Source organism: Barbus barbus (genome assembly GCF_936440315.1).
Source record: "Barbus barbus genome assembly, chromosome: 50".
NCBI classification, from domain to species: Eukaryota; Metazoa; Chordata; class Actinopteri; order Cypriniformes; family Cyprinidae; genus Barbus; species Barbus barbus.
In genome coordinates this window covers 9,110,059-9,125,403 of record NC_136728.1, presented here as the reverse complement: position 1 = coordinate 9,125,403, position 15,345 = coordinate 9,110,059, and the positions used below count along the sequence as shown (strand labels likewise).

The 15,345-nt window shown below is 35.7% G+C and overlaps 1 protein-coding gene across 2 annotated transcripts; it reads left to right on the top strand.

Annotated features, from left to right (window-relative positions):
* The first annotated feature begins 303 nt into the window (after positions 1–303).
* On the top strand, positions 304–15,188 carry usp3 (ubiquitin specific peptidase 3). Of its 2 annotated transcripts, none has more exons than XM_079414220.1 (15): positions 304–816; positions 3,676–3,736; positions 3,989–4,132; positions 4,291–4,374; positions 4,481–4,562; positions 6,976–7,058; positions 8,981–9,094; positions 11,195–11,308; positions 11,710–11,856; positions 12,492–12,598; positions 12,684–12,764; positions 12,846–12,964; positions 13,053–13,166; positions 13,990–14,057; positions 14,295–15,188. In XM_079414220.1, the coding sequence occupies exons 1-15, from the start codon at positions 726–728 to the stop codon at positions 14,458–14,460; spliced, it is 1,575 nt and encodes a 524-aa protein (XP_079270346.1). In that variant the 5' UTR covers positions 304–725; the 3' UTR covers positions 14,461–15,188. The 2 variants fall into 2 exon arrangements, with proteins under 2 accessions (XP_079270346.1, XP_079270347.1); XM_079414221.1 differs by having other exon boundaries at positions 470–816; positions 3,989–4,069.
* Positions 15,189–15,345: the final 157 nt, after the last annotated feature.

Sequence of the window (15,345 nt, the reverse complement as noted above, 5' to 3'; positions counted from 1 at the left end):
ATAAGTGAACAATTACAAAAATTATTATGCTGTTGTTAGTCATAGTTTTAGAGTTTCACTTCAGAAAAAATAAAATAATGAAACATTAAATAAAAGTAATCTGAATAATTATTATATTATGTATTTATTTTCTAATAAGTTAATATTTACATTTTGTTATTTTATTGCTATCCATAGTTTTATTCACAGCATCACAAAGTTTCAGAACACCTCCAATATAATATTGACTTGTAAAATAGTTACACTATGAAGCATCTCGTCCTGAGGCTCAACATTTGCTCATATTTCCACTTCCTCGCTCTCAGTGTTTATCACTGCTCTCCCTACAAAGGTTTACTCGCCTTATCCCTTGTTCTGAAGGACTTATGTATTTTTGTGATTAATACACACGCTTATGTAAACATCCCATTAAAGGAAAAGTTAAGCAAACTTCAGACAGACAATAATCTGTTTAGTACGCTCGCTAGGTAGGTCTTGCTGTCTAGGTAGGGCTCTCAGTAGGTTTTGAGCCAGCCCTAGTCTGCTCTCTTAAACCATAACAACTGACTTCACTTAGCAGAGCAACATCACTCCTCACGCATTTAAACGTTTAATATTCCACCAACTGGAAAGCGAAAACACACTTTGTGTCCATTAACACACACTTTTAGAGTTTAAACGATCACAGAAATCATCCAGAAGAGGACAGCCTGGGTTAGCTAGTGCTTTAGCTAGCACACAGACTCATGGAGTGCCCTCACCTCAACTCCAGTGTCTGTATAACGGTGGATCCGACCCGGTTCCCCAACGGTTCCCCTTCCTCATGGTGCTGCTCTGGTGAGTTACATGCGAATCATAATTCACTAATAACGAGTAATAATTCAGTCATTTTCCTGTGAGTGCTAACTCAGCTCGAGCTAGCCCAACCGGCTAAGTGCCTCATTGCTCTCAGCAGCTCGCTCGCGCTAGGAGACTTTTGTCTTTTTGTATTAATAAAACTGAAGAAATATAAACATCTAATATGACGAGAAATGATATTATTCAGTAATTGTGCTTTATTGAATATTAAACCGAGTAGTTTAGCTTCACACAGCAGTCAAACTTGCTAATTTGAGTGTGAAAGGCGGAAAGCTTATTGTTCTATGAAGGCATTTCAAGGAAATGTGTTGTTTTAAAATAATATTAAACGATTGTCACCGTTTTCCTTTCGCTTTCACCTGTTTATTTCACCCTTTCAGAGACTTGAGTGAGGTTTTCTTTTCTTAGTGACTTTTAATCTTATTGTGGTTGGCTCTAATTTGCTTTATATTGAACTGTTCATTTAAGATACAAACAGTAAATGATTAATATTGTTCTTCATATGCAATGCAGACAAAAGCAGTCTAAACAGGCAGACCTCAAAATAAACCGGAAATAATGTCTGCCAACGTTTTTACAACATTAGTGTAATCAATGTTAATACATTCATGGCTTTACGTGTGTAAGAAAGCACTGAAATACAAAGGATCTGAAAGCGTTTGCAGGTTTCTTCTCTCCTTTTTGGACATTTGCTGTTGGTAGGAAAGTATTAAGAGTGGTAATTTAAAAGCCAGCTATTGTAGATGGTAATTATTGGCTTAAGTGTTGGCCTGCTTTTACAGGGACTGGTTTGCTGGAAAAAATGTTCCCGAGAACATTCGAGGAAGCCATTAAAGGTTGGAGAGACCTTTAAAGTAACCCATTAGGTCTCATGGCAACAAACTTGTGGAAAGAAGAGCAGGATCTAGTGTTTGTTTGTATTGTCATCATCAGAATCTCCTTGAAATGCATAGATTTCATCTATAAATAAAAATAAAATGTAGGAAATACGTTTATTAGAGAGATTATTTATTAGGGTGCATGATATCGGATTTTATTTTTATATTATGGCCAATATTCCACATAGGGACAGACAAATATATAAGCCTACCACCACGCCAAACTTTTGAGGTCGACACAATATTTTACAAATGTTTTTGAAAAGAGATTCTTATGCTCACAAAGACTGTAAAACACAGTAAAAACAGCAATGTTATAAATTATTGTTACAATATATATGTTTTCTATTTTAATATATAAAAAAATAGAATTTATTCCTGTGATATCAAGCTGAATTTTCAGCATCATGCTGCTAAAGAAACATTTATTATCATTATAAACGAAAAGATTGAAAGAACAGCGTTTAAGTTTATTTTTAAATAAACTTTTGTAATATTGTAAATGTCTTTACTTTCACATTTGATCAACTGTGTGCGTCCTCACTGGATACATTTATTATTATTTTTTAATTAATTAATTTAGTTTATTATTTTTAATCTTTCGACGCCACATTTTTGAATGGTGGTGTATTTGGCTAAAATTTGGTTATTTAGAATTTTTAAATGTAACCATTTTGTGTACGTCTTATATTTCAGGCATTCCACTCTGTAGATATTGGCATTGATGATTAAAAAAAAAATTCAGACGACTGGTTAGAAATATTTATTGTTTTCATACTAACTGGCATACATCAAATGAATACAAAAAAATGATAGTTATACTTTTATACCAGTAGCATTAGCAACATATCATGCATCCATAAGTATTACATAACAGGTTATGAATATGTGGATTTTTGACCAGACCAGAGTGAAGATGAATTTACATATTAGATTACACTGAAAACCCATGAACATTTAGGGTGTGACACCCAGTGGCCCTTCAGCACACCCACAGGACATGAGAAATACCCTATATCTCTTGTTTAACACATTTTACACTTAGAAACATGTCAATCATTAGTACTGCTAAAAAAATTAATTAAATGACTGAATTAGTAAAACAGAACTATGACCCACATTCAGTACCATATAAATGAATACGACTTCAGTTTCACTGCACTTTATGGCAGATTCTTTGGGAAAATTGTACACGGCATACCTGTTTAGGTGGCTTTGTTCCTCATAACAGCTTGATTTTGTTAGACCGTCGCTTCTTTTGTGTGAAGCGCATTATATAAAGCATGTTACAATAGCACAGCATAGGCGCTTTCTTAATCACCGCACAGGCGGTCAGCAGGTACGAGGAGACGGATGGGGTCTATTGACTTTTTCCACATTTGTTGGGTCGTGCACAGACCAGCATTCACGAGTATCGACCGTTCCTTAGCAACGGCTAATTCAGATGCTTGTTGTGTGCTCAGAGAGAAGGTGATCAAGGCAATTAGAACAAAGCGCTCTCTTCCAGCAGGCCACAGCCAGAGATTACATTCGCATGAGGTTAACATGCCACCTTATCTCTGCACATTACAGAGGTTTTTATTACACACTCTCCATCCATCCATCCATCCATCCATCCATCCATCCATCCATCCATCCATCCATCCATCCATCCATCCATCCATCCATCCATCCATCCATCCATCCATCCATCCATCCATCCATCCATCCATCCATCCATCCATCCATCCATCCATCCATCCATCCATCCATCCATCCATCCATCCATCCATCTCTCTCTCTCTCTCTCTCTCTCTCTCTCTCTCTCTCCCCATTTTTAATTAAAAGAGTAGCTGACTAATTTACATGTGTAGGGAAAATAATTAATAATGTATTAAAATGGTATTGTTTTATACATTTGTAAAATGCCAAATCATACCATGGATGTTACTCATATGCTGTATATTTTGATATTTTGTAGTTTGCAGGTCAAACAAAAGCCCGTGGGTTTGCTTGACGTGTTTGAACGTGCATTGTGGAAGGTGAGTGCTTAAATTCATGTTTTTAGTCTGAGTGGTTTTGCTTCTTTGTATATGACTTGCAGTAAATATTACATGTAAATTCATAGTTCCTTGATTGTTTAGAATTATATTTAAGCTGTATTAAAATATTAAAACGAACAAAATATACAAATTATTTTAGTAGATAAAAGTTAATTAAAATTAAATACATTCTAATTATTAAAATATTAAATTTCACACATTAAATGACCTTGGATCTGTTTCCTGTGGCAGGTATGTAAACGGCCATGCAAAAAAGCATTTTGAGGAGATTCAAGCACCAGGAGGCGGTCAAAGGAAGCCAGAGCGAGAAAAGTTGAGTGAGAAGAGTCAGCAGCACTCTGTGTGTATGGACTGTAACAGTTATAGCACATTCTGGTTAGTTTCTTCCACTATTTTTCTTCTCAGAAATATTTTTAAATGGACCGCAGTAAGATGAGAGTGTCTTAAAGGGACAGTACATACAGTATTTTTCTGTGAACAGTGTTATGTGTTAATCTTTCGTGTTTTTTTTCATGCCATTTTCTTTCCTGTAGTTACAGATGTGATGAATTTGTGGTGAATGACACAAAACTAGGGCATGTGCAGAGGGTCAGAGAACATCTGCAGAGTTTGGAAAAGTACGTCTGGTGTTTGTCAATGTGTATCTATCCATTATAAATCATCATCACTTAAATACATTAATTATATTATTGTTTTTGAACTGATTTATTCTCTTTTTTCCAGTTCTGTGTCTAATACCGACAGACAGAGGAAGAGAAAACTGTCAGACAGTTCCTCTCCTGACAGCAAGCTGAAGAAAGACAGCGTGAGTTTAATTGGATTTTAGATAAGTGTGTAAAAGACCCTGGTGTGCTAAGATATGGTTCAGAAAAACTTGATATGTCCATCCACATATCTCACCACATATTTAATTGTTAATAATTACAGGAATTTAAAAACTTCCCCATGCAGTGCAGATGACCCGTTTCAAGTTTCATAATTCTTAAAATTGCTGTCACATTGTCATTAAGCCCAAGAGAAGCTGCAGGTTTTACTTGTTTGTTCATTTGTAAATTATTTTTTTATATAAACGTGTATATATATATATTATTAATTTTTTTTGTATTTTGTATTTTACGCCCAAGTAAATCAGTTTATATGTGTAGGGAAAATAGTTAATGTAGTTAAAATAGTCAATTAAAATAGTATATATTTTTTTAAAATATATAAATATAGAAAGAATTAAAAAAAACAACAATCATATATATATACAGTGCTCTCCAAAAGTATTGGAACAGTAAACACAAAATTGCTCTGTTGGCTGTGGAGTCAAGACATTTACAAATATGATTAAAACCTGAATATGAGGCATAACTACAGAATGTCACATTTTATTATTGGGTGATTGAACGCAGATGTTTTACCAGATAAGAAGTTCAGCACTTTTAGAGTTTCATCCCTCTATCTGATGTGAGCATAAGTATTGGGACAGTTGCCTCACAGGTCTTTCTAAGTGATCAACTGTGTCCTGTTGCATTAATTCTTCAGATATTAAAAGCAGGGAATGTGTAATATCAATTATTTCCATTACTTCTGTATTCTGAATCTGGCATTCGATGATGACACACACAAACCAGGATGAAGATGAGGGAGCTGACTTTGAGAGAAAAGCAAGCAGTTTGGATGCTAAAAGAAAAGAAGTCAATTAGAGCTCTAGCAAAAACAAAGGGCATGGAGAAATCAAGAGTTTGGAAACCACCAGCGACACCAGCACCCAACAACTACCTGATCAGCTGAGAAAACAACAATAGTTGATGGCAGACAAATCATAAAAGCTGTGAAAATGAACCATAAAAGATTCCACTTCCAGAAAGCTGGGGTGATGCTCTGACAATCTACTGTCCTCAGGAGACTTTGGCACAGAATTACAGATGCTACACAGCAAGATGCAAACCTCTGACCAGCACCAAAAATAGAAAGGTAAGATTAGAGTTTGCAAAAAAGAACAAAGGTGAGCCAGAAGAGTTTTGGAACTGTGTTTATGGACCGATGAGACAAAGATGAACCTTTATCTAAGTGATGGGAAAGCAAAAATGTGGAGAAAAAAACGGAACTGCAAATGATCCCAAGCATACGGCCTCATCTGTAAAGCATGGTGGAGGTGGTGTCATGGCATGAGCATGCATGGCTGCCTCTGGAACAGGCCCTCTCAACTTTACTGATGACTTAATGTATGATGACAGTAGCAGAATGCATTTGGAAGGGTACAAAACCATCTTGCCTACCAATATTCAAGAAAATGCCACCAGATTAATTGGGAAGTGCTTCATATTGCATCAGGACAATGACCCAAAACACCCTGCCAGTTCAGTCAAGGAACTTATAAGGGCAAAGAAATGGAAAGTCTTAGATTGCCCAAGTCAATCTCCAGATTTAAATCCGATTGAACATGAATTTCACCAGCTGAAGAGGAGAGTATAGGCAGAAACTCCCCAAAACAAGCAACAATTGGGATTGGCTGCATTAAAGGCTGGGAAAAGTATTTCAAAGGATGAGACCAAGAGTCTGGTGATGTCTATGGGTCACAGACTCACTGCTGTGATTGTGCGCAAGGGATCTGCAAATAAATAATAGCTTTTAATCTTTTATATCTGCCTTATGTTCAACTGTCCCAATACTTATGCTCACATCAATGAGTGGGATGAACTCTAAAAGTGCTGTTCTTTTTATTTGGTAAAACATGTATGTGTTGAAACGGCTAATAATAAAACGTGACATTCTGTAGTTTTGTCTCATATTCATCTTTTAATCATATTTGCAAATGTCTCGACTCCACAGCCAACAGAGCAATTTTGTATTTACTGTTCCAATACTTATGGAGGGAACTGCATATATATATATATTAATTTTTTATTTATTATTTTGTTTGGTAACATTTTAAGCCCAAAAAATTATGCTTTTGAGGGAATAATAATTGTTAAAACTATACAATTATTACTCTAGCTATCTATCTAGCTATCTATCTAAAGATAGAGAGTATAAAATGTTAGTATTAAATATTGACATTCAGTATGTTACAGTTGCAGTATAAGGTGACACTAACACTGTTAAGAAGACTCTGGAATTTTGCTTTGTAAATTTAATTAGCGAAAAGTGCATACTTTTTAATTACAATTTTGTATGCATCATTTGTCAAATGTGTTCTGGATCCATAATTTTACTTTAATGTAACTACACAGGATGGCACCATAGCACAGTGTGCCACGGGCCTCCGAAACCTGGGCAACACCTGTTTCATGAACGCCATTCTCCAGTCCCTGAGGTAAGAGCAAGCCTCACGACCCCGAGCCAAGGGCAGCCGGCGATGCGTAGCCTGGCAGGGTGTGGGTGGCCTGGCTGGTGGAGGCTGAAAGTCTCCCTGCGCTCTGCTGGAGCCTCTAGTATGTGCTGGCAGGTAACGGTGCCTCTGTGGCCTGTGAGCTGGCTGGAGGAGAGCTTGGTGGGGAGCCAGGGGACGGATTAGGCAGCCAACCTTACGTTGGCCGGGCTGATGGTTAAACTGCAGCGAGCAGCTCGTGCCAAATATCACACAAACCGTTCAGCCTACATTATCACGAACTACTGAGGGAAACATTCATTTCAATGAAGTTACACTACCATTCTAACGTTTGTCGGCAGTAGGATTAAACTAAATAATATATTTATTTAGCAAAGAAGAATTCAATTGATTTGACTTCTACAAGTTTCAAACAAATGCTGTCATTCTGGACTTTACATTTAACAAAAAATCCTGAAGAAAATGTACGCTTTCCACAAAAAATATTACAGTAGCACAACTGTAATAGCAAGTAAAAAGTAATAGTAAGAAATGTTTATTGTGCTAAGTCATGCTATTGCTAATTCATCTTAGAATATGCTAGCAATGCATTAAATCATGCTAGCACCATGTTTAAACATACTAGCAATGTTGGAAATAATGCCAGAAACATGCTAGCAAATATATAATGCTATATATATAAAAAATAATGCTATCAACATGACAAATATGTTAGCAGTGTGCTAAATCATGTTAGAAACAATCTAGCAATGTATTAAGTCATGTTAACAATATATTTGTTTTTAATTAGTTTTGTACGCGTAATGATTTAACATGCTCGCAACATGTTAATGTGTTAAATCATCCTAGCAATGTGCTAAATCATGCTATCAACATTCTAGTAATGTGTTAATCTTATTAGTAACATGTTAAAATGTTAGAAATGTGTTAAATCACATTAGTATGTTAACAAAATGCTAAATCATGCTAGCAATGTGAGAAATCATGCTAGTAACATGTTAGCAATATGCTAAATCATGCTATCAACATTCTTAAACATTCTAGTAACATGTTATCATGTTAACAACGTTAGCATATTAGTATGTTGTTAACATGTTAGCAACATGCTAAATCATGTTAAAAAGGCTAGAAACATGTTAATCAAGCTAGTTATGTTACCAACATACTAAAACATGCTAGCAGTATGTTAGTAACATGTTAAATCATGCTAGCAAGATGCTAAAAAGTGTTTGCAACATTTTATTGACTTTGTCTGACTAATAAAAACCTTCAAACTTTAAGCTTTTCTAAGTTATTTAAAACTTTCCGACAAGGCTTTGACAAGTCTATATCAAAGTTTGTCATCAAACTGCATTATAAGTTTAATGACAATTTTATTTCTTTTTAATCTTTCATGGGTCTTTTATTGCTGAGCTGTTATCGGTTTTTTAAGGCCTGGATAAAACACTAGCCCCTGGTTTCACAGACAAGGCTTAAACCTAGTCCCAGACTAAAATGTAAGTCTGAGCTGTTTCAAATTAAAGAAACTTGCACTGATTGATCTTAAAATATATCAGTGCCTTTGTTTTGTCTCAAGATGCACACCAGTAATGTTTTTTCTAAGACATGTTTATAAAAATGACTTAAATGTCCTAATTTAACTATGGCCTAATCCTGGTTTAGGCTAAGCCCTGTCTATGAAACCAGGCCTTAATTTACCTAAAAAAAAAAATCCATTTGCGCACTTTCGCTGGCCATGATCCATGGAAAAGGAAGCCTTGGCAAGGTTACCATAGTATTCTGGCATACTGTCGATTGTTTAATTTACGTTTGGAAAGATATACCAAATGGTCGTAACTCAGAAGGATCTTGAGTCATGTTAAGACATCTTTGTTTGGTTAACACTGGTTTTTGTTTCCTGTCTCCAGTAACATCCAGGTGTTCAGCTGTTATTTTAAGGAGCTGCCCTCGGTGGCCTTAAGAAGCGGGAAAACAGCAGGAAAGAGAATGTACCACACCAGAAGTCAGGGGGACAGCAGTGTGTAAGGTCCTCTCCACTGAATGGGAAAAGGGGGGGTTCAAATGCTGTCCTTTATTTTAAAGAAATGGTCAGAACATACTTTTCATAATGTAAGCCCTTATAATATATCATATGCCATATCATATACGATACCATACTAGTCTAAATATTTATGGAATGGTTATAGTTTTTTTTTCCTTAAATCATTTCTTAAATAATAATTTTTTTTTTTTTATAAATTAATAACATATCAAACTATATATATATATATATATATATATATATATATATATATATATATATATATATATATATATATATATATATATATATATATATATATATATATATATATATATATAACATACATACACACACACACACAGTGGTGTGAAAATTGATTTTTAATTTTTTTGCATGTTTGTCACACTTTAATGTTTCAGATCATCAAACAAATTTAAATATGAATCAAAGATAACACAAGTAAACACAACATGCAGTTTTTAAATGAAGGGTTTTTTTATGAAGGGAAAACAAAATCCAAACCCACATGGCCTTGTGTGGAAAAGTGTTTCGTCCCCAGACCATGACACTCCCAGCACCATGCTTGACTGTAGGCAAGACACACTTGTCTTTGTACTTCTCACCTGGTTGCTGTCACACACGCTTGACACCATCTGAACCAAATAAGTTTATCTTGGTCTCATCAGACCACAGCACATGGTTCCAGTAATCCATGGCCTTAATTTGCTTGTCTTCAGCAAACTGAAGGCTTTCTTGTGCATCATCTTTAGAAGAGGCTTCCTTCTGGGATGACAGCCATGCAGACCAATTTGATGCAGTGTGCGGCGTATGGTCTGAGCACTGACAGGCTGACCCCCCCACCCCTTCAACCTCTGCAGCAATGCTGGCAGCATTCATATGTCTATTTCCCAAACACAACCTCTGGATATGACGCTGAGCACGTGTACTCAACTTCTTTGGTCGACCATGGCGAGGCCTGTTCTGAGTGAACCCTGTCCTGTTAAACCGCTGTATGGTCTTGGCCACCGTGCTGCAGCTCAGTTTCAGGGTCTTGGCAATCTTCTTATAGCCTACGCCATCTTTATGTAGAGCAGCAATTCTTTTTTTCAAATCCTTATAGAGTTCTTTGCCATGAGGTGCCATGTTGAACTTCCAGTGACCAGTATGAGAGAGTGAGAGCGATGACACCAAATTTAACACACCTGCTCCCCATTCACACCTGAGACCTTGTAACACTAATGAGTCACATGACACCGGGGAGAGAAAATGGCTAATTGGGCGGAATTTGGACATTTTCACTTAGGGTTGTACTCACTTTTGTGGCCAGCGGTTTAGACATTAATGGCTGTGTGTTGAGTTATTTTGAGGGGACAGCAAATTTACACTGTTATACAAGCTGTACACTCACTACTTTACATTGTAGAAAAGAATAATTTCTTCAGTGTTGTCACATGAAAAGATATAATAGAATATTTACAAAAATGTGAGGGGTGCACTCACTTCTGTGAGATACTGAGATTTTATATATATATATATATGTATGTATATGTTAAAATTCTGATATTTTCTATGTATTTTTAATTTTAAATTGAAAGTATACTTTTATACTTTATTAACTTTAAAAAAAATTTTTAATTAACTTTTTTTATTTGAGTTATATGTAATTATTTGGTAAATTATTAACATGATAAAGTCTTAAAAGCGATTTTTTTTTTTTATGTTGAATTTTATGGTTTCTAGTTTTCTCCGGCCTAAAATTCAGCTCTCAAAACACACTGTGGTTGACCGTTGACGCAATCCATGTTTATCCTTACCACAACCCGTATTTAATAGTCTGAGTGTTTTTGTTGTTACCTTGTTTTGTAGTTTGTTTATGGTTTTTGAGGATGAGGGAAGCCTATTTATTTTATCTAAACACAAAATTCTAAGATGAGTTACATTGTGTTATTTGGTTTAAGCATAGTTTTTTCTCTGCAATCTGTCACCCTAAGAACAGGCCTGATCTATCAGTTTATAAGCACTGTCCTGGTGTCTCTGATATACTAGACTCCCTGTGATGTCCATTAACATACAGCTATTTCTGTGCTCTGTTGTGCAGGTCTCTGGTTGAGGAGTTCAGGAAAACACTCTGTTCACTTTGGCAGGGGAGTCAGACTGCCTTCAGCCCAGACGCTCTCTTTTATGTCATCTGGAAAATCATGCCAAGTTTCAGGTATAAAAATCACACAGTTAAACAATGTGTTGCAGTTTTTCCTTGGATTTGTCATCCTGAGCTTTTAAAAGATGTACTCCATATTTCACCAAAATTCAGTTGAATTTGTTTCGTTATTCAAGCACTTAGAAAAATATTTTGTCTGTTTTGTTTAAATACATGAATTATGTTTCTATCTTTGTTGCCACAGTTTTGGAAGTTCTAAAGAAGGGGGTGTCCCAATACTTTTGTCCATAAAGTGTAAAGAGATAGATCAAACAATTTAAATATCAATCAAACAATAGATAGATCTATCAAAAAAAAATTTTTTTTAAAGTAACGTGCTGACGAATCATTCAAAATATTACCAGCCATCTCTTTAAGAAGTACATTTTGAGTTGGTTGTCTGGTGTATTTTGCAGGGGTTACCAGCAACAGGATGCTCACGAGTTCCTGCGTTACCTTCTGGATCATCTCCACCGAGAGATGCAGGGGAGCAAGAACGGGTCGCCCAGTCCCACCCTGTCCCCGGACCCAGCCAAACACGCCTCTGAGAGCAAATGCTGCATGTACGATCACATATATTCGTCATTTGTGTCCCCAATCCACCTTTGTTTGAACAAACAGGTCATCCTTTCCAAAACTTATGCCACTCGATGAGCAAGCAACCCTTCAAACACAAACCAGATGCCACAATATTTTAATATGGAAAAAACTTGTCTTCAGTGAACAACACAGATGGTTCGGGGTAAATTTCTAATTCGAGGTAGGTCTATCTCAGCAGGCCGCCCCTCGTTCCATATCTTTCCTGCTAGTTTAGTGAGTACGTGGGCAGCAGTGATAAAGAAAACTCTTTACGCCACACAGAGGGAAGTCTTTTTCGTACACAGACACGGCTGTTCCCACATTTTTGCCTGCTGCTAGAGCCAGAGCCACCCTGTTGTGTTTGTATTAATAGCTGCAGACAAGTGAGGAAGCCCTCGGCCAAGAGCTGCGAGGGTGACCTGAGTGGATTTGCCAGGGTTATTGAAAAGGAAGTGCAGTGTTGTGGCGTGCTCAGTGGATTGTGCTGAACAAAATGGCAGGTTAATCCTGCTGCGAATAGATGGACTAGATGTGCTTTCACAAAGTCCTGATTCCGTCAAACGCTCTCAGGATCGGACTTGTGTGGGTTTATTTAATAATGTAGAGTGCTTTTTTTCAGAAATGGGACGTCCACTATCGTTACATCTGTGTTTGGTGGCATCCTGCAGAACGAGGTGTACTGCTTGATATGTGGCACGGAGTCTCGAAAATTTGATCCATTCCTAGGTGAGCCGTCAGTTCGGTCTATAAAAGCTTTGAAGGACTCTGTCGCTATGTCGCTATGGTTACACTAAATCTCGCTCTCTTCCAGATCTCTCATTGGACATTCCCAGCCAATTTCGAATTAAGACCACAAAAGACCAAGAGCCAGGGCCGACATGTACTTTAAATGGTAAGAGATGTTATTAGATACTATTACGTGGCTGCATTTTGGTTGATTTTGTTGACTAAGTCGGTATGTTCTGTCTCTCAGATTGCCTTCGGAGTTTCACAGACCTCGAGGAACTGGATGAAACGGAGCTCTACATGTGTCACAAGTGCAAAAAGCGACAAAAGTCCACCAAGAAATTTTGGATCCAGAAACTGCCCAAGGTGATGGAAGTGTAGAAATATCAGATTTTCAAATAAATGGTGTTTTATGTCATTTGTAATAGTTATACATTGTCTAATCCATGCGTAGGTGCTTTGTTTGCACCTGAAGAGGTTTCACTGGACAGCGTTTCTGAGGAATAAGATTGACACCTATGTAGAGTTTCCAATGCATGGCCTTGACATGAAAAGCTACTTGCTAGAGGTGAGTGAACCATTTGTTTTTTAATTATAGTTTTGTAATAAGTTGTTTTTAATACTTAAATAAGTAACTATAATATTTAATTATTTTATATAAAAAGATCTAATATAATATTAAAATTACCAATAATTATATACTAATTTAATATTTAATAATAAAAATTTTTTAAGATAATATTAAATAATAATATGGTAATAATGTAATGCGTGTTTATTTATATATCATTTTTAATATTAAATTAATAATTAATTAATAATATAATACTGAAAAATTTGTAAGATTTTTATATTTAAATAAATAGATGTAAATTTTGATTATTTTATATGAAGTAGTGAAATATTAACATTAATTGAATAACTACATATTAATTTAATACATTTTATTTTTAAAGATCATATTAAGTACTAATACAGCAATAATGTAATGTGTTTATTTATGTCACTTTTAAATATTAAATAAAATATAATTACACATAAAATAAATTAATAAATTGCAGAAACTCTTATAAATGAATTATAAATATTGTTATATTTAAATAAATGACAAATATAATATAATAAATTACAATATATAAAGTATAATTAAATGCAATATATAATATAATAGTTATTTTACTTCAATATAGTAATTATTTTATAACTATCACAAAATTTGATTTACAATTAATTGTATAATTTAATGTAAATATTATGTAATTATATACCTTTATATAAAGCATATAATAAAAATAAATATTACAATATTATAAAAATATAATTTAGTTATATTTTATGGTATCTTGTTTTATGTAATATTGATTTCATAACAATTATGTAATTCTGCTCAGCCTGAAAACAGCTTGCCAGAGAGATGCCTGTATGATCTTACTGCAGTGGTGGTGCATCATGGATCTGGGTAAGTAAACGTTTGCCTTGTTCTGGTAATAACAGTATAACACTGTTTTTCACTTCCTACAACTGTAAAAGAGAAATGTTTCATTTGTAGCACACATCTCATTTACTGCACCAGCCTGAAGTTGGGGTTCTTTGTCCTCCACTAGGGGGCGATGTTATATCAGTAGTTCTGCTGATCTTCCCTGTTTAATCAATTCACACTCTGCTCAGATAATCAGATCTCTATCCTCTCCCACAGCATCGGCTCAGGACATTACACAGCATACGGGCTTCACGAGGGCCAATGGTACCACTTCAACGACAGCACGGTCACTCTGGTCAGTGAGGAGGCTGTGCTGAAAGCCAAGGCCTACATTCTGTTCTACACAGAGCACACAGAGCAAGAGAGTCCAGCCAAGCTTTAAGACTTCCTCCAGATCAGTTATCGGACCGTCATGTCTCTTGTCTTATGCTATCCAGTTATGATTTTTTGCGTCACGAAACCTCAATACAAACCGAATTGCTGCTTGCGTTTCGACTTGATGACTTTCCGTTTAATAGACTGTCCCAGTTTTTTGTCTTCATACGCCACCAGTGTGAAATGAGATTCCAAAGGCAATTCTTCAGGGGGATTTTTGTCTACCGAATGAACTCAAATTGACTGTAGAAACAAAATGCTTTACAACTGATTTTTTTCCTCTCCTCACTGAGTGTTTTTCCGTCGTCTGAAATGATGACAGCTGTCACGTTTTTGTGTCAGACGCTGATGTCTCCTACTCACGCCAACGATCTGCTCGCTGCTCCAGGAAAAACTGTTTCTGTTCGGCTCGGAAATTCATTCTTGTCTCCTGAGCCTGCTGTTCATTGATCTAGGTTGATGTGGAGGTATTTCCAAACTAAAACTTGAAATGTTAGATTTTATGTGACAAAACAAGATGTCGTCTGTATCACAAAGCAGTAGTTGACTACGATCACCTCACTAATGTGAAAATGACTTTTGAAGGGTCCAGTAGCTCACGTGTCTCGTTTCAATTAAGGCATGAAAGTGTTAAAAAATTAAAGGGATGCAGATTGTGCAAAAGTTGGTTTGTGTGTTTATTATATTATTCTCAAAATTTAAACGTATGCAATAAATTATTGTATTTGCAGCTTATGTTGGCCAAGACCTCACTTCACAATTTCTGACCAGTATTATTTTAGTATTTTTTTTAATGAATATTTGTTGAATTATTTTGTTCTTTGACATTTTCTGTTTTAGTTTTTTATTTTAATACATCAAGTTAAATGAGAAATGTTGCCTGCACAAATAG